The sequence below is a fragment of the Myotis daubentonii genome, chromosome 4 (assembly GCF_963259705.1).
Source record: "Myotis daubentonii chromosome 4, mMyoDau2.1, whole genome shotgun sequence".
NCBI lineage: Eukaryota > Metazoa > Chordata > Mammalia > Chiroptera > Vespertilionidae > Myotis > Myotis daubentonii.
Genome location: NC_081843.1, coordinates 114592816 through 114613149, shown reverse-complemented (window position 1 = coordinate 114613149; position 20334 = coordinate 114592816). Strand labels below are relative to the sequence as shown.

General features: G+C 47.3%; 1 protein-coding gene across 1 annotated transcript in view; it reads right to left on the bottom strand.

The window, feature by feature from the left end:
• ITGA1 (integrin subunit alpha 1) overlaps positions 1 to 18919 on the bottom strand; it is a 171260-nt gene extending 152341 nt beyond the window's left edge. Inside the window, exon 1 of the mRNA XM_059695007.1 lies at positions 18843 to 18919. Within this exon, the coding sequence (XP_059550990.1) occupies positions 18843 to 18898 (56 nt within the window). The 5' untranslated portion in view covers positions 18899 to 18919. The remainder of the gene's footprint in view (positions 1 to 18842) is intronic.
• Between the last annotated feature and the right edge of the window lie 1415 nt (positions 18920 to 20334).

The following is a 20334-nucleotide window of genomic DNA, read 5'->3' as shown; positions in this document are numbered from 1 at the left end:
CTTAAACCTAATCCTCCTGTGATTCTGGAAATGTCTCAATAATTAGTTCTTTAAATATTGCATTTCCACCACTCTCTTTTTCTTCTTCTTTAAGAACTCCTGTTTTGTAAATTTGGAATCTCTCAGTCTAGCTTCTTTGCCGTGTTTTCTGATCCATCTTTGTCTCATCATACTAGAATTCTTTAGTTCTCTGGTTTGCTCATTCAATTTTGGGTTGTTTTGTCTGAAATTTGCTAATGCATTTTCAAATTCATTACTGTATTTTTCACTTCCAAGATTTATAATTGAAACGCCTATTTCTATCTATCTATCATCTATCTATCTATCTATCTATCTATCTATCTATCTATCTATCTCTGATCTTACTATGTTTGTTTTTGCACAATAATATTTCTATTCTATTTAAATAGAAATCCCATCTTCAGTTATCTCTTTGACATTCTCAACATTTAAAAACTTGTCCTTGTTAGAGTGTCTATAAGATAAATATCATATGAAGGAGCCCCACTAGCTGATTGTTTCTTTTGTTGATCTTTTCTTAGCATTAGATTTTTTCATATGTTTGTAATTTTTGTAGGCTGGTTAATCTTGATAAGAAGACCTCTCTCTTTCTCTCTGTTTCTCTCTCTCTCTCTCTCTCTCTCTCTCTCTCACACACACACACACACACACACACACACACACACACACACACACACATCATAGACATACAGTAGGCCTCCCCCACTCTCCACTGCTCACCCTCTTGTCCTGGGTTGCAGTGGCCTCTGCACACTTTGAATCTCCAGGACGGGCTACAGTTTATAATCAGTTTGAAGCTCCTGCCTCGTGGGCCAGTTGGGAGCAGGACATGTCCAGCTGAAGCTGGGAGGCAGCATGGCTGAGCTTTAGAGAACAAACCTGGTTCCCCCTTTCCCAGTGCCTCCTCGGCCCACCATTCCTCCACACCCTCGGCTCTGCTCAGCGAGCTGGGAGCTCTCACAGCCCCTGCTTCTTTCTGCAAGTGAGCGGGGGAGGGGGGGGCGCTCACCAAATGCACAGCTCAGAGCAGTGGTGGCAGCTCAGGCCCCAGCCCGTTCTGAGAGGCCTGCTCTCGGTGACCTCTGGCCTGGCACTGCTCGGTGATTTGCCACAACCGCAAAGCCCAGACACCCAGGCTCCAGCCTCCACTCACTGCTCTGTCAGCCACAGAGGTATTTCTAGTGTCTTTGAGTCGTGTGTGTGTGTGTGTGTGTGTGTGTGTCTGTGTGTCTGTGTGTATGTGTTTGTGTGTGTGTGTGTTTGTGTGTGGAACACCTTACCCTCACTGCTATGTGTTAGAAAGGCTTTTGAAGCATAAATTCTCAGCAGCCTGTTGGCCTGGAAGCCTCCTTCTCTTCAAGCTTCTTATAAAAGTGCCCGTTCTCAGTGTCTTCCTCAGACTTAAACCATCCACCCGCAATCAAGCGTGGCTCCCAGGACCTCAATAAACTTGCTCTGGCTGAAGTTACGATGCCCAGTAAACCTGGAAGACGTCCAGCATTTCTTTCTTTTCTTTTTAATTAAATTTATTGGGGGTGGCATTGGATAATAAAATAACCTAGATTTGGAGTGTGCAATTCTACGATCCGTCCGTCATCTGTAGATCGCATTGCATTTCTCCATGTTTGTTGACAGAGCATTCCCTTACCTTCACGCTTATTCTTGCAATAAATTCTCTTTTCTAACCCAAGTGGACTCTGTTCCTTGCGACCTAAGAACCCTTGCGGACACGAAACTAAAGAACAGGTTCCTGAGGTTTAAGGGAAGTGCAGGCGGGGGTCGCACTGCCTGGACGCTCGGGTGCCTCGCTCCCTCAGACCCGCTGAGATAAAAGCGGTAGCTGCTCAGGAGGCCATCTCTCCTGCCTGCCCGCTCCTCCCTCCTCCACCACCCGCTCCCGCAAACTTTGGCTCAGGTTCTCCCCTGCACCCAGCACGTGGGCCTGCCTCAGCACCTGCCGATCCATGTGTGGCCTGCAACGGCCTCCCGTTCTCACCCAGTCCTCCTGCAAACGCCTAGCCGGCTCCCAGCAGTCGCGTCCACTCTCCTGACGTGCTCCTCTAGGGACTTTTCATCCCTACATTCAACTGTCCGTAGAAGATGCTCATGGAGAACTACTATCCTGATGATTGAGAATTTAATGGGCAAAACAGACATGCTCTGCACCCCGAATGGAACTTACATGTTCATGGAGGAGACAGATATTAAACAAATGACCACTGGATAAATAGGAACGTGCATCTGTGATGTAACTTCTATTGAAGACATGGTCGCAGTGCTGTGTGAGCCTGCAGTTAGGACATTAACCTTGGGGAGGAGATTTCCTTGACATTTTCATAGAATTAAATATTTTCTTCTTTAGTGTTGTACGTGGTTCTGTTATTACAATGATCGGAATGAATATAAATTTCTATGTTTATATGTCTCCTAGAGGCCCGGTGCATGAAATTTGTGCAATGGGCTTGGCCCTCATAGCGGCAGCAGCTTGCCTCAGCCCTCAAAGCCCCGGCTTTGTCTGGAAGGTCATCCGGAAGGACTTTCAGCTGTCTGGTCTAATTAGCATATTATGCTTTTATTATTACAGATCTCCATCATGAAGCTGTGAGGTGCTTTCTGAATCTCAGTGTTGAGCAGATTATCTGGCAGATAGTGGGAATATTTTAAATATAAAAAATAATGAAAATCAACAAATGACAAGTGCTGGAGAGGATGTGGAGAAAAAGGAACCCTCCTTCACTGCTGGTGGGAATGCAGACTGGTGCAGTCGCTGTGGAGAACAGTATGGAGTTTCCTCAGAAAGTTAAAAATGGAACTCCCATTTGACACAGTGATCCCACCTCTAGGAATATATCCCAAGAAGCCAGAAACACCAATCAGAAAGGATATATGCACCCCTATGTTCATAGCAGCACAATTTACAACAGCTAAGATTTGGAAACAACCTAAGTGCCCATCAGCAGATGAGTGCATTAAAAAACTGTGGTACATCTACACAATGGAATACTACGCCGCTATAAAAAAGAAGGAACGTTTACCATTTGCTACCACATGGATGGAACTGGAGAACATTATGCGAAATGAAATAAGCCAGTCGGAGAAAGATAAATATCACATGATCTCACTCATACATGGGATATAATGATCAACATAAACTGATGAACAAGAATAGATTGATCTAGAGACAAATGGTAGGGGAGGGGAGGGTTAGAGAGCAACCAAAGGACTTGTATGCATGCATATCAGCATAACCAATGGACACAGACACTGGGGCGGTGGGGGCTTGCCCGGGCTGGGAATGGCTGGCGGGGGAGGGTCAATTGGGGAAAAAGGAGACTTATGTGAAACTTTAGTCAATAACAAAAAGGACTATTTTCGGTTTGAGTTAAAGTTTCATTTCAGTTGTGGATCAAAGGGAAACTTATAGAGAAATTATTTTATTCCTATTATTTACTTCCTCTAGAACAAGATGTTCAGTGTCTAGGTCTTTGCCCAAACAGTACTATTCTCTAATGATTATAAGCTTCTTAGAATTCTTTCTTATATGTCACAGACTATTCCAGCAGTTACTTGCTAGCTCTGAGGTTGGAAAATGAGGGAGCAGCATTCACTAGTTCAATTATGAATTATTTCAAAGGTCAGCGTATGAGAGCTCAAACTACACTGGTGCCTTTCAGAGGCTGGAAAGCAATGAACATGGAACATGTGTTTGATGAAATAAATATTGTAACGAGGAGAGCAAAAATAACCTTTACTAGTATATCAAACATTTCTGGAATAAACAGGAAATGATAGGGCAATGGGAAATACGTTCCTATGATTTTCTGATCTTGTATATTTAAAAATATTGTGATAGAAAAAAAGATTAAAAATATATTTTGACAGAAATGATCAGAGAAGGGACTCTGCATAGAAACGAGTCCATTTCTTTCCATAAAATGAAGCCCATTGAGCAGAGCCCGAAAGGACCCAGGGCTATTTTCATGCTCCTCACCCCACCCTCTTCCTCTTCTAAAACTAGGTCAGAGAGAGAAGTTGCACTTTGGGCCTTGCTTCCTGCTCCCTTCCCTGGTGTTCTTGTGCCAAGTGCTTCCCCAGGCAGCTGCTTCCCGGGCTGCACACCCAGAGCCGAGAGCAGGCAGCCTGACGGGGTGCATGCTTCATGCTGACACGCTGGGCACAAAGGCCTGGCCCAGGGCTGTCCCAAGAATGGTCCATAAAACTAAGGGTGAGACAGATCTCCCACCCTCTTAGTATCTGCTTGTACCTGGACAGCTTACGGGCTCAATAAGCTCCCAACTGAGGTTAATTGTTGTTATTCTCTCTGGATTATAGCCATCTGGGTGGGTGTAAAGTCGCATCTCACTGTGGTTCTGATTTGGAGTTTCCTGATGATGAAAGATGGTGAATATCGTATTGCGTGCTCAATGGCCACTGGTATACCTAGTTTAGAGAAATGTCTCTTTAAATCCTTTGCTCATCTTTAAATTTTTTAAAAAAATCTTATTATTGTTGAGTTGTAGGAATTCTGGATAGGATATATATTATTTTTTCCCATTTGATGAGTTGTCTTTTCAATTTCTTGATAATGTCCTTTGAAGCACAAACGTTTGCAGTTTTGATGAGCAGTTTTTTAATTTTATTTTCCTTTGGTTGTTGGCATTTTTAAGAAAATGCTAACCAAGGTCATGTAAATTTACAACTATGCTTTATTCTAAGAGTTTTATTGTGTTAACTCTTACATTGAATGTCTGATCTATTTTGAGTGAATTTGTGTATCTGGTGTGAGTCGGCGCTCAAGTTCATTCTTTCAAATATGGAAACCCAATTCTCCCAGCACTGTTCGTTGAACAGACTATTCTTTCCCCATTCAACTTGCACTTTGGTTGAAAATCAACTGTCCGTAGATGTATGGGTTGTCTGTTTGTTGTTTTTGAACTTTCGATTCCGTTTCATTGGTCTATATGTCTGTCTTATTCCACCTTGATTACTGTAGTTTTATAGTAAGTTCAAAAATCAGGAAATTTCTCACAAGTCCTCCACTTGTGTTCTTTTGCAAGATTAGTTTGGCTACCCAGAATCGCTTGTCTTTTCACATTAATTTTAGGATCAGCCTGCTCATTTATGCAAAAAAAAGCAGTTGTAATTTAGGTATAAATTATTGCATTTGTAGGTCAATTTGAAAAATATTGCCATTTGAACAATAGAAAGCCTTCCAATTCATCAACACAGAATGTCTTTCCATATTTTTAGATTTCTTTAATTACTTTCAACAATGTTTTGTGGTTTCTCTCTCTTAATCCTTCATTACCACAGTCCAGATGGCCAACTTTAAAGCCTGCCGCTGTTGTCCTGGGGTTGGGTGTGGTTATGAGTCTTGGGGTCTAGAAGTAGAGGTGGAAGCAGTGCAGGCATTGCGGGGTTGATCGGAGAAATGTTAAAAAAAAAAAAAAGAAAGAAAAGAAAAAATAATTTCAGGTAAAAACCAAGAGATAGGAAAAGAAATTCCACTTATGGTGAATAGGACTGAAGTAGTTCATGAACCAATAACACACGACAAAGTCAAGCACTTGAAAGTACCCTGATTTTGAACAATAACCACTTTTTTTTTTTTTTTTTTTTTTTTACAAAATCATTCTTGAGAATGAAAGTCAATGATGACCCCCACCATTTCTCAAATAATTGATAAACTTGTCGCATCCAGGACCGAAGTAGAGTCCTAAGAATGTTCTCGTGGTGCTGGTGTCTTTTGAAGGTCATTGTTACACAATTAAAAGAAGGGAGATGCAGATTCAGAGACAGAGAAGCATCGATCAGACTGTCAACCTCAGAGGGAAGGCAGGGGAGGATGGGGGTAAGGAGGAGAGATCAACCAAAGGACTTGTATGTATGCATATAAGCCCAACCAATGGACACAGACACCAGGGGGATGAGAGCATGAGTGGGGAGGGGGATTTATGGGGGGGGGGGGTGAGGTCACATATGTAATGCCTTAATCAATAAAGAAATTAAAGATTGAAAAAGAAGGGAGATGCAATTATAATGTAATAAAGGTACTTTATGGAAGTTGGAAATTGGTGTAGTGACAATTTACTGAAATGTTAATTAATGTTTAGTTTTAGTGGTATATTTTCCTTCCAAGTTCCTAGAGAGTAGATAGTCTCTTCTTTTTTCTTAGGGAAACCTTTTGTTGCTTCATTGAACAAGCTTTCCTGTAGGCAGACTCTCTTCCTAGCATTGGTATGTTTATATCTTAATGATATTAAAGGTCACTGGCAGTGGAGAGGCAGAAAGAAAACTGGAAGGACTCAAAATAACAATTGACCCCAGACTTGGGAATGAGTGAAAATCTTCAGGTTTTTTTCGGGGGGGGGGGCAAGGAGGATGTAGGACCCATGATCTGCTCCCTGAAAGTGACACAGGAAATGGGCTAAGTTCTCTCTGATAATTCTTTTTATTATTCTGGCCTTGGAAATCTACCTCATCTGTTCACACCTCATCCCACAGAGCGCCCACAGAGGACAGCGGCAGGTCATAGCAAGACCCCGCACTTCCTCACAGGCTCCGGACTTGCCTGCTCAACCTGTTGAGTTCTGTTATCTTCTCACGGACTCTTCAGTGCCTTGGGCTTCTTTATTTTTCTTCTTTCTGATTACGGGTGAGATTTTGTAGGGTGTAGTGGTTAGACAATCATATACTTTTACCAATTGTCCCCCCTGGTATTTCCTGTACCCACCTGGCAGCATACACAGCTATTGCACTATTAGTGACTCTATTCCCTACGCTGTACTTTGCGTCCCCGGGACCATCTGTAACCGCTAATTTGTATGTCTCAATCCCTTCACCTTTTCACCCAGTTCTCCAACTCCCTTCCCTCTGGCAGCCATCCGTCTGTTCTCTGTATCTTTGAGCCCGTTTCTGTTTTGTTTGTTCATTTATGTTGTTCTTCAGGTTTCACATATAAGTGGAGCCCTATGGTCCTTGTCTGTCTCTGTCTGACTCACTTCACTGAGCACAGTATCCTCTGGGTCCATCCATGGTGCTGCAAGTGCCTTCGCTTTTCCGTTTGGTTCCGGGCATCCGCTCTGAGCCCCCTCTGATGTTGTGCTCTCCGCTGTGTGAGCTGGATTCTGTGCTGCTGGACTCTCTTCCTTTCCAAATGGACCTGGTGCAGAATTTTGCATTTTCCCAGCTGGGAGCGCTTCCGTCCAGTTTACAGACACCCACGCTACTAGTTTTGGTCCCCAGTTCTGACACCACAGTCAGGGCTGACCCCAGCCTGACAATCACAACCAGACAGATTCATTTACCCAATCGCCCACCCTACTGTATTGCCTGCTTATTTCCAAGGAAAATTGGGGAATTTATAATAAAATGTACAAAAGCCATAGAATCTACTACTAGGGACAGAAAGGGAGGAATATGGTTCTAGAAACCATAGACTAGAGATTGACTCGTGTCCCCCAAATTCCTATGTCCCCCATTACCTCAGAATGTGATCTTATTTGGAAATAGGCTCTCACAGATGTAATGCATTAAGGTGAGTCATTCTGGGGGAGAACGGGTCCCCTAACCCGATATAACCGGCGTCCTTACAAAAAGGGGACATTTGGACATGGACACTCATGTAGGGAGAGTGTCATGTGACCACGACGGCAGGGACTGGGGTGATGCATCTGTAAGGCAAGGAATGCCAGTGATGCCAGCGGTCCCCGGATGCTGGGGGAGCAGCCTGGAGCGGTCTTCCTTGCTGAGCGCAGAAGGAACTAGCCCTGAGGACATCTTTATCCCAGACTTTCAGCCTCCAAACACTGAGATAGTGCGTCTCTGTCGTTTAATGCATCTTGTGATCCATTGTCATGGCAGCCCTACATGCTCTTGAACATAAAATTGGTATTCCTTTTGTTTTTTTAAAGATATGTTTATTGACTTGTTTCTTTAATTCTCACCCAAGGATATTTTTTCTTTTTTTTTTTAGAAAGAGTGGAAGGGAGAGGGAAAGACAGAGAGAAATATTGAAAATATCGATGTGAGAGAAACACATCGATTGGTTGCCTCCTGCATTTGCCCGGGGCTAGGGAGGAGCCTGCAACTCAGGTGCCCTTGACTGGAATCAAGCCTGGGACACTTTGGTCCACAGGTCGACGCTCTAGCCACTGAGCCAAACCGGCTAGGACTCATATAAAGAGCCAAAATGGCATTCCTACTTAGATGGAAGATTGTTTTTCAAAATTGTCCTTGAATTGGATTGACTGTGTCATAGATGATATAGACTTTTGTACATTTTCTTGACCATCCAAAGTGGGTGCTGAATCCTTTCTTATTTTTCTATATTTTAAAATATCAACCAGTTCAACACATAAGGGATAAGATTGCCCTCTTGTTTCATAAGCTCCACCCTGTCCGTATAGAAAGTGCAAATTAAATCCACAGATATACCACCCTGACTGTGTTATTCTCATTTCCCTTTACTAGTTGTTTGACCATGACTTCACCCTGATTTCGATTCCTTATAAGGGTAAAGATTGGCATGGCTCCCAGTTATGTTTGGTCGTTTGCAAGTTGAGTCTTCCTTCGAGCTTCTTTACTTCCTTCCTCCCGCCCCTCCGTTTAAATCAGCAATAGTTCATTAGCTGCCATTTCTGTAATCTCCATCCATGTTCTTCTCAACAACCACTTCTGAGGCGCCCATGTTAGCCAGGCCCTGTGCTGGGCCCTGGAACACAGCAGTGAACAAGACAGAAGCGTGGCTTTAATGACACACCCATCCAGGCATGATTAGGCATCTCCTAGTGCACAGCTGACATCCTGGGTACATGGGATTATGGAATCAAGATCTCTCCCAGTCCAATAGCCCCAATACTACAGAAACGTAAAGGCCACTTCTCTTTTTTGTTAAATTTTTTTTGTTTTAGTTTTTAATCCAAGTAACAAATGCACATAATTTAAGTAATCATATAAAGCTACTAGTAAAAGTGTGTTGTTGAAAAGCTGTTCCTTTTCCTAGCCTACTCTACCCCATGTTCCAGAGGCAACAACTTTCTTTTTTTTATATTTCATTTTATTTTATTATTTTATTTATTAAGGCATTACATATGTGTCCTTATCTCCCCATTGCTCCCCAACCCCCTCCACTCATGCCCTCACCCCCTGTTGTCTGTGTCCATTGTCTAGCTTTATATGCATACATACAAGTCAGAGGCAACAACTTTCAACTCTTATAGCTTCACTCCCTGCTGTTTTCTCCATATTTAGAAATACTACTCCTAACTGATATTTCTTGAAGTATCAATTTCAAGTTTTATTTATGGACTTCCTCTTGCAGTTGTTGAAAATTTCCTCCTCCCTTGCAGTCACTACATCCCAGTTCCTTGTCGCCAACCTCCCACTGGAGTTCTCCCACACATTTCGGTTAAACAGGCATGCTAATATGGTTATGGTTATGTAAATAATAACCATTGCTGCTCTAAGTTCCTTTCTCAGATAACTGTTGGTTTTTCCTATGATTAATAATTGCCTCGTGTATCCACTTCGAATGACCTTCATTTTCAGCGTGAGCCTTGCTGAGGCCCTAGCCTGCCCCGAGGGCTGGTGGCCCTAATCCCAGGTGCCTTGCAGAGTGTTCTGCGAAGTGAAATGACTCACTCTCCTGGGGGCTTCTCCCGGCAGGTACTTAGTCACTTCCTCTGCTCTGTTCAGTCCGTCACCTCTGCATCTACGTAGTAGCACCAATGCTGCTTCCCTGACGTTAGAAGAGATTTGAGGAGAAAAGGATATTAACATGAATGTTCAGAAGTCCAAAATTCTTCTCTTAATGAATCATATATTTATCTGTGTGGACTCAAGACTAACAGGCCTCTCTTTCTCCCCAAACCACCCCAGAGGCAGGCTCATTCCTTCTCATCTCAAGCATCTGACATAATATTCTATTTTCTTTCTTCACCTTCCTGCCTCCCAACCTTCCACGTTACCAGTGGCCCTTAAATGGAGGGAAAGATGTAAATGCTACAATCAGCTTCATGGATAAAGATGCTCACATATATGAGTTGCAGTGACTATAGCAGAAAATTAGAGACTCAATCATCCAGGTAGTAATAACTCCCCTGACGCCAGGACATGTATGGCCAATGAAACCTTCTGTGAATTGATGGAGCTGCACTATTTATACGAGGGAGAGGAAGGGCTTTCAAAGTTCAGGGTGCGGAGGGGTTAATTTATCATCTCACTTCCTTCTTCCCGAGGTCCTGAACTTACATATCAACATCTACATATACAAAAGCCTAATATGCAAATTGTCCCCGAGGGAGTTCGACCAGGAGACCCATTGCTTGCTATGACGTCCGCTGACCACTGGGGGGTGGCGTGGAATGAAGGAAGGCCCCAGCTGGTGGCTGGCAGCCGGAAGGAAGGCCCCGTCAAGCAGCTGGAAGGCCCCGATTGGCCCCTGGCCAGGCCTAGGGACCCTACCCATGCATGAATTTCGTGCACTGGGCCTCTAGTATCTGAATAATTGAATGAGATGCCTACTCTAGTCCAGGTGTTACAAGATCAGAGAGACGGAGTCTAACTAAATTGGGAATCTTCAGCCAAATGCAAACGTATTGAGTAGGAATGACAGCCTTCGGTAGTTGGTATTCCCAGATGGCTTCATTTCTAATCTCATTGGTCACTTGGCATGTCTATCACCTGCTGTGAACTCTGTTAAGTGAGTCAGCTGTCACACAGAAAAGTAATCTTATAATGGGCTAGTGCTAGCTAATCGTTTAATTATCCATGAGAGAAGAAGTGCCCAGCAAGACAGCAGGATTCATGCTAAGGCTATTTTGAGACATCTTGCCTCCAAGGGGACCAGGACCATACCTTTCTGTTCCTAGCACAGGGCTTGGCATGTTTCATTCCAAAGAGCCACCAGAGTACACCGCTGACTCCACCTGATCCAGCCCAGGCCGGAGGCAGCCTCTAGTGGCTGCCCTCCGGGCCACTCCGATTCCACCTTCCAGGAGAGCAGCTTTCACCTACTAGAAGTTGCCCTGCCTCATGGAGTTGCAAGGACTGAAAACATCCATGATGTCCCTATAGGCATCTTCTGTCATAAATACATTTTATCCGAGAACAAAAGCATATATTTCAAATTAGGATGCCATGTTGGGCAAGGCAGACATAGGATCTTATATGTCTAGTTTAATAACACAGTATCCCAAAATGTCTAGCATAGCATGGACACACAACAAATATTTGCTAATTGGCAACATGCCTTTGCCATTTTATAGAACTTACAGCTGGCGGAAGAAACCACATAACAAGCAATTCTAATGAACTCTCATGAGTACAGAGAGACATGGGGGCTTTCCGGGGAGGCACCGAAGCCAGACGTGGGGAGTCAAAGAGGCGGTCCTGGAGGAAGTGATGTGCGGAGAACTGCAGAGGTGGCTGTGTGGGACTGGGGGCGGGGGAGGGTAACATTGCAGCAGGGAATGTTCCAGAAAGAGGGAAGAGCACGAACCAAGGCTTGGAGAAGTGACAGAATTTGGAAAAAATTTGACTGTGACTGCACAGTAGGGTGAGTGGGGTGGCTAAAAATAAAGAAGATGAGGCAAGAAGGAAGAGCCATAAAAATGTACTTGGAAGAGTACGGATTTCAGTGCCCATTGAGGAGTTTTACCAGCGAGTGACAGAGCCTGGCATGTCAGCCGGACCAATGCTCCCTGGAGGATTTGAATTCTTGAGCTTCAGTGGAAAGGCTGAGGGCAAACGGGATTCCTTTCCTTGGCCATATTCCAGGGTATATTTTTGAATATTTGGCAAACTGAACGTCATAACTCCCACACAAACCAAAATAACGTCTTGGATCGCATCGTGCCTCTTCTTAATGACTGCCCAGATTCTGTGTAACACGGACACCTGGTATTTATTAAGGTGGAATCCATGTCTCAAGGCTGCCGGAAGTCAGGGCAAGTCGAAGGAGTTGCTCAAGCCCCAGACATTATTTCTCTCCAACTGTCTCCCCGACGACTTATGGATCATTTCCTAATCTTCTGTGGTTTGAGCATTTGTTTACAAAAATCCATGCTGGACTAGATGTAATACCCAAATTGGAAAATATAGTTTCAAGAAGGCAAGATCCCACATTCACATCGCTGCTCTTCCAGGATCACCAGGACTTGGTGGCAGGGCATTGGGGTCTGCCCACCCAGTGGATGGAGGAGGCCCCAGAAGTCTGCCCAGCAACACCGACCTGGTGGCTCTCTGAGGAGCGTCTTTGACGTAGAACTTTCCCTCTTTCCCATCAGGCCCGGGGCTGCTAGAGCAGGAACAGCATTGCCCATCGGTCTAACTGTAAGCCAGCTGAGCGCCAGGTTGGCTCTCTTGAAGTTTCCTCCTCGAGCACGTGGGGGTAGCTCTGACTTCCCTTCGCCCCCTACCCCCCCCACCTCGTTGGGGTAGCTGACTTCCCTTGGCCCTCTATCCCCTACTCTCTCCTCACTGGGGCCTGGTAATAGAATTCAGCGATGGAAGAAGCATGGAAGTCAGGTTGGTAATCAGATGGACCTGGGCTTAAAAGTTGGCTTTATTATCTACTCACTATGTGGGGAATAACATCTATTTTCTCAGCTTCCTTGTCCTCACGTGTGAAATGAGGAAGCGACATCCCATACACAAGGCCGCTGCCAGGATGAAGTGAGATGATTTGAGTCAGGTGCCCACACGATGCCCGGCGCATGGACGGCTCAGTGAGGGCCGCTGCAGCCAGGAGGGGAGGTAAGCCTGCGGTACCCTGGCATGATGAGACCGAGTCCGGGCTTTCACATGAGCCAGGGCTCCAGGCCAGAGGCACATACGCAAATCACATGCAGATGGGACCTTCATCTGAGGAAAATCCCTACGACAGCTGCTTCCCGTCAGGATAACGAATTGTCGGGGGGAGTGAGGAGGACATAGTCTGTGTGAGATTTCAGATATTGTGTCATTTTTTATTTGCAGTGTCCTCATCTCTAAGTTAATATTTTAGATGAAGTGACTTCCAAGTAGTTTTAACTTTATATTTCGGAACTGCCAGGGACACGTTTTAGCCATATTGTCGTTTTACTAAGGGTTGAGGCTATTAGATATCTATGTGCAGTTCAGAGCACAGTTGTATAGTTGTGTGTGTGCGTGTGTGTGTGTGTGTGTGTGCTAGAGACAGACTCTTGGACTTGAAGAGCTGGCTGATCTTAAGGAGACCATAGAAAGTGCTGCTTGTTCCAAAGTTATCTCCTCCTAATCTGACATGGATTTTTCTCCAATGCCATGTAATGGGTGTCTCCTAGAGATAGTATCGAACCCCAGGACTTCAGCTGCCACCCGCATATCAGCGGCTCCCTGCTCAGTATCCCCAGCCTCCTAGGCAAGGTCCGGCCCCGAACACGTTTCCAATGGAGCCGGCGCGGTGGGGCCAGGCGACGGGTTTCTTCCCCTCACTTACTCCGAGTGCACTTCGCTCCCTCCGTGTTACACGAGGTCTTCTCCGTCGGAAGTGCATCTTCGCTCACGCAGCCCTGAGCTCTGGCCGACGGCTAGCGGAAGCCACGGCGGAGTGACGTGGCCGTGGGATTGGCATCGGTGGGCCGGGCTGCACAGGTCAGGCTAGAAGTTGTGAGGGAAGGAAACGGTAACAATGAGCAGGACGTGCACAGAGGAACGTCTTCATAATTAGAAAGGCTGTGAAGTGCCCGGGCTCTGACTGCTGGCTGGCACTTCCGTCTAACGTTTAATGGTTTGAAGCCGTCCTTATACAGGCTCTTGGTTGCCAGATAGATATATACTTGAGAATGAACCACATGTACACACAAGTTTGACTTCTGATCAAAATTGCCTCCAGAAATTTAGTTCAAAAAGCTTCTTAAGTCAGTTGAATAATTAACTTTACTGTCTTTTTACCAATTTGATATTTTTTTTTCCACTAAAAACAAATCAAGCCATTAAACTGGTTTGTGTGTGAAGAGAACACCTCTCAATTTATATTCGTGAATAGCCTCCCTTTTTGGAAACTGAGTTCCAATTTCTTCATTGTCAACATGTTGCCGGACCAAAGGGGTCCAGTTGCCCGTGTGGATCATAGCCCAGTCAGGCACACACAGGAGTGTGCAGCCAGGAAAGGAAGAGTTCACTAGCTGAGGAAATGACACCAAGACAGGAGACAGAGGTGAGCGCGTGCTCGATGGCTCCCAGGGGACGGGTTCCGTAGGGGAAGGTCATTAATCATGTGACTAAGGGAGTTGGGGTCTTGGGCTCTCCTGGTGGCTGGGGCCAGGGGAGGGGGTCGGTGGTCATTATATCAGGCCCTGACGTCAGCCGTGGTCTTGTTCTGTTGGGTTCCCTGAGGGTGTGGTTCTTTGAGGTCCTTCAGCGTTCATGGGCTTTGGGCCAAAACACACCAAGGTCAAGATGTTAGCTCTGTTTCTGAGGTCAGCAGACCTGAGGCTTTGTTCCTAAAACAGTTTGCTGCTGACCAGAGTCTGATGATTAAGAAAGGGAGTGGACAGTGGACGGGCAGACGGGGGAAGGGTCAGTTACAGAAGTGGCGTTTCTGTCCCATTGCAAACACTCCTCCCAAGTTTACATCCATTTCTCCTGGAAGTCACGTCTTAGTGGATCTCTGCTTTTGCTCCTAGGAGCTGCAATAGCCAGAAATTTACCAGGGAAATGTTGGGGAAGGGGCAGGGAAGAGAAAACCAAAGTTTAGGCCAGGAGCTTAGGGAAGGGAGCGGGTGTTGTGGGCTGGGAAGAGACGGCAGGAGAAAGTCTGGAGGGAGCCATAATGGGGAATTTGAAAGCAGGCGGAGGGAGTGAAGCTGCGGTCCAGAGGAGGATGCTGCAGGATTTAAACCCAAAAGCTTGGACCAGCAGAGCCAGAGCGATGGGGGATGCTGCAGGATTTAAACCCAAAAGCTTGGACCAGCAGAGCCAGAGCGATGGGGGCGGATAGAACTGGTGTTCAAAAACAGGAGGCTGCCGCTGAGCAAGAGGAACAGAGAATAGGTGAAAACCAGAGGTCAAGACCAGGTCACAGTTAGCAAAGTCACCAGGAGAACAGCAGCAGCAGCAGCAGCAGCAGCAGCCACTCGCCCAACAGATAAGAGAGCGCTAACACCAAGGTGGGTCTGCTCAGCAGGAAATCTCTATTTTTGCAGAAGCAGGAAACAGATGATGTAATTTATAGAGCAAGTGGCCTTGAGGGTTAGGTCAATGTCACCCTCAACGAATTCCCATTGAACAGATCCTAAGAAGGGGAGAGGGGTGGGTAGAGCCTGCCAAGGGGCTCAAATGAAGCCAGCCATTGGTAAGGCATGTATTAACTTTGTAATTATATTTCCAAAGAAAAATTTGTCATGGGTGGGTTGGCATTATGTGATAGAGTCTGACAATGGGAGAAACGGATTTTAATATCAGGTCTCTCTCTGAATACCCTTCCCAAACGATTGCTGCAGGTTGCCTAGACTGGAAACAAGGAGGAGAAGCGTGACTTTACGCAGCATAAAAGGATGATCACACAAACGTAAGCCTCCGTCTCCCACAAAGGAGGCTGATATGATTCATGGCGCCAACAAGAACACAGAAAGGTAACACATCTTACATTAAACAAAGATGAGGTGCTTGGATAGGACATCACTCCCCTCCCCCAAAGAGAAGACTATCAGCCTAGTGATCCTGCGTACATCATTTTATAGAAAACTAGAGGCCCGGTGCACAAAAATTTGTGCACTCAGGGGGAGAGGGGGTCCCTCAGCCATTCTGTGCCCTCTTGCAGTCTGGGACCCCTCAGGAGATAACGACCTGCTGGCTTAGGCCTGCTCCCGGGTGGCAGAGGGCAGGCCCAATCCCTAGGTGCAGCCCCTGGTCGGGCTCAGAGCAGGGCCGATTGGGGAGTTGGGGCGCCCCCCCCCCCCGGTCATGCATAGAGCAGGGCAGATTGGGAGGTTGCGATACCACCCTCAGTCACGCTCAGGGTAGGGCCGATTGGGGGGTTGGGGCACCGCCCCCTGTCACACTCAAGGCAGGGTCGATGGGGAGGTTGCGACGCCACCACCTGTCACGCACAGAGCAGGGCCGATCAGGGGGTTGGGGCGTCGCCACTGTCACACTCAGGGCAGGGCCAATGGGGAGGTTATGGCTCTACCCCATCACACACACAGCAAGGCCCGTGGGGGAGGGGCGGTTGGGGTGCTGCACCTTGTCACACACAGAGCCGCAGGGCAATCAGGGGGTTGGGGAGCTCCCCCCAGTTAGGAACAGAGCAGGGCGGATAGGGAGGTTGTGGCCACGCCCCCTGTCACACACAGAGCCGCAGGGCGATCAGGGGGTTTGGTTGCTGCCCCCTGTCACGCTGATCCCAGTGCTGAGAGGCCTCACGGCTCCGCTGATCCCGGTGCTGGGAGGCATATTACCCTTTTACTATATAGAATAGAGGCCTGGTGCATGGGTGGGGCTGGCTGGTTTGCCCTGAAGGGTTTCCTGGATCAGGGTGGGGGTCCCACTTGGGTGCCTGGCCAGCCTGGGTGAGGGGATGATGACTGTTTGCAGCTGGTCACACACCCTTCAGGGTGGGGGTCCCCACTGGGGTGCCTGGCCAGCCTGGGTGAGGTGATGATGGCTGTTTGCAGCTGGTCACACACCCTTTAGGGTGGGGGTCCCCACTGGGGTGCCTGGCCAGCCTGGGTGAGGGGCTGAGGGCCATTTTCAGGCTGGCGGGTGACTGAAGCTCCCAACCTGTCCTTTTTTCCTTTTTTTTAAATTCTGGGCCAGCTTTAGCTCTGAGGCTCAGCTCCAGCTATGAGACCTCCACTGCTGAAAGCAGGTTTCTGGCCTTTGTTTACCCTTCTGTATTTGAAACAATGTTGCGGTCCTGCTGGCTGAAGCCGGGGGGTTTTGTTTAGCTTCTATATTTGTTACAATGTTGCTTAGAGTGCAGCTGAGAGGCTGGCAAGGCAGGCGGGGAAGCTTGGCTTCCTCCATCACTGAAGCAAGCAAGCCTCCCTGTTCGCATCAGCTGCCTGGCTGCCGGCCACCATCTTGGCTGGCGGTTAATTTGCATATCTCCCTGATTAGCCAATGGGAAGGGTAGCGGTCGTACACTAATTACCATGTTTCTCTTTTATTAGATAGGATACCAGTCACCGAGTGCTCGATGGATCATGTAAGGTTCCACAATGGAAAAAACACAGAAGGCTGAGAAAGTCACTTTTGATCCTTATAAAGCAGTGGTTCTCAACCTTCTGGCCCTTTAAATACAGTTCCTCATGTTGTGCCCCAACCATAAAGTTATTGTCGTTGCTACTTCATCACTGTAATGCTGCTACTGTTATGAATCGTCATGTAAATATCTGATATGCAGGATGGTCTTAGGCGATCCCTGTGAAAGGGTCGTTCGACCGCCAAAGGGGTCGCGACCCACAGCTTGAGAACCGCTGCTATAAAGGGAGATTAATCTGAGGCAAAATAATACCCCTGAACTCTGCTGGCGAAGCGAGGTAACTCGTGGGCCCTTTAAAAAGGGGCCCTTCCCAAACGCCTTTCCAGGCGGTGATGCCGGATGGTTTCTGGGGGTTGAACTACCGTCGGTAACGTGCTCAGATTCTCACAGACACAGACACATGGGATCCATGTGAACAGCCGGTGCCCAGGGGAGTCTCTGACTGGGGTGGCGGGGCAGGAGGACAGTTTAGAAAGAAGGATGTTATCAGAAACAAGGTACAGGGCTGCCCATTGTTTTCTTTGTGATCTTGACTATTTGGGAATAACTTTTAAAAATTCTATTGATAAAAACCCCCATTCAAATCAAGTCAGTGATTTGGCCGTCACCCATCTGGTGACTCAAACAAGCGGCACACGCCTTCCCTCTGACACAGGCACTAAAGCAGGGGTCCTCAAACTTTTTAAACAGGGGGCCATTTCACTGTCCCTCAGACCGTTGGAGGGCCGGACTATAGTTTAAAAAAAAACTATGAACAAATTCCTATGCACACTGCACATATCTTATTTTGAAGTAAAAAAACAAAACGGGAACAAATACAGTATTTGTATTTGCATGTGGCCCGCGGGCCGTTGTTTGAGAGCCCCTGCACTACAGTCTGCGCATGAGGCTGATCTTACAGAATCTCACGGAGCCTGAGCGTGGCTGTCAAAGCCGAGCTTTCCTTCGCGTCTGTGAATTTTGCAATATTTCTGGGTTTACCAGCAAGAAGTCCAGCTGCTAGGTGCACCGATTGCCAGAAAACACCATGAATTTTATCTCTGACCCACAGGTCGGACCTAGACCAGCGTCCCCCTTACCTTGAGGGAGACAAGATCTCGAGTTCACCCACACAACCGTCACAGAACGGTATGCGAGCAGGGGTTTGACAGCAATTTCGAATGCGGTGCTTCTCCAGGTGAGGTGCAAGGGCCCGCTGGTCTCAATCACCCTAGACCAGCCGAGGGCAAACTACGGCCCGCGGGCTGGATCCGGCCCGTTTGAAATGAATAAAACTATTGAAAAAAAAGACCGTACCCTTTTATGTAATGATGTTTACTTTGAATTTATATTAGTTCACACAAACACTCCATCTATGCTTTTGTTCCGGCCCTCCGGTCCAGTTTAAGAACCCACTGTGGTCCTCGAGTCAAAAAGTTTGCCCACCCCTGCCCTAGATGCTGGGTGACATGTGGGGGCCCCTGCTTCCAGCTGGCGTGGCTCAGTGGTTGAGCCTTGACCTATGAACCAGCAGGTCATGGTTTGATTCCCAGTCAGGGCACATGCCCGGGTTGTGGGCTCCATCCACGACTACAACACACCGCGCCTGGCTTACCATTTGCCTTCCTCGTTTTCGTACTGCTGCCCAGGGTAACCGAACAGGTCCTCCATGGCCGCTGAAGGTCAGCGAATTCTTCACGTCCAGGTTGAAGGTCACGCAGAGGCAGAGAACAACTGTCGGAGGGAAAACAGTCGGGTGACACGGGGGGTAAATGGGATCCCATTGTTTTTGAGTCACGGAAGGGCCCTTATGAGCGAGAGCGACGGCTCAAAGATCGAGGGATCCAAGAAAGGTCTGTGGGCCCGGCTGGCGGGCTCAGCGGGTGAGCGCCGACCGAGGAAACAGGAGGTCAGAGCTCCATTCCTGGTCAGGGCACATGCCTGGGTCGTGGGCTTGATCCCCAGTGTGGGGCGTGCAGGAGGCAGCCGATCCCTGATTCTCTCTCCTCATTGATGTTTCTCTCTCTCGCCCTCTCCCTTCCTCTCTGACATCCATGAAAAGATATGTATTTTAAAAAGGGGGGGCCTGGGCCTCATTCTCAGATACTGACATCGCATCCCTGGGGAGATCCCGGAACCAGAGCCCCTCCCCGCTGCCCAGTGGCCACGGCCTCCATATGTCAGGGATCGGATTTGTGGGCTTTTGCTCACTGTTCCCACAAGTTCAAAGGCGTGGCCTGTTGCCTTGACCATCAGGATCCGGGGGAAGATGGAGCTCCCTCGGCTTCTTATCTTATCTGAGCGGAACCACGCAGCCGGCGTCCCCAGCCTCGGCCTGGTGCGCTGCTGGCGTTGCAGTTTCAGGAGGACATTGCTTTGCTGTTTCCTTGTTTGAGTCCTTGGCTTAGGAGATTCCTCCTCGTGGGTTTTCCCACTTGACTGGGGGAGAGACTTCCTGGTGCGCGGCGTTCTCATGGTTTTATTTCTGTGCTTCCCTTCCATTCAGAGCCTCTGTAATGTCACTACCGGCCGAGGAATAAGTATGCTTAATTTTTTGCCGGGGTCTGTCTTACCCTCTCCGCTTCCTCCAAGCTTTTTTTGGTAGTTTGGAGACTTCAAACAAACAAACAAACAAAACGAAAACCACCGTAAACCATAAGCGTAGGAAGCTTTTCCTCAGGGCAGGACCAGCTCTAATCTTCCTCCAGGAAACTGCCTCTTCTCCTTCCCAGCGTGTCCTGGCTCTGACCGCGGGGCCCTGGCACTGTCCTGCCCCCTTTCATGCAGGGAGGTGAGATAATGAGGGGCATCCCTGCCCCAGGTGGCCTGTGGCTCTGGCTTCTGATTCTGCAGACGCTGGGTTTTCTCGCACTTTCTCTCGTCTCGCACAGGATTCAGAACAGAACTTCATGGTGCCTGCGGCTCTTCCCAGGACGGAAAACAATCTCATCTTCGACTTTTCCTTTTAAGAAAATAATTTTATCGAATTTCCCTGGAATTTTCCATGACTGAAGGAGATCAGAGAAGAGGGAGTGGGGGTTAGGAGGAATTCTGGGCCACCGGTTTTCTAAACACTTGGTAGCACAGGCCCATAAAAGTAGTTAATA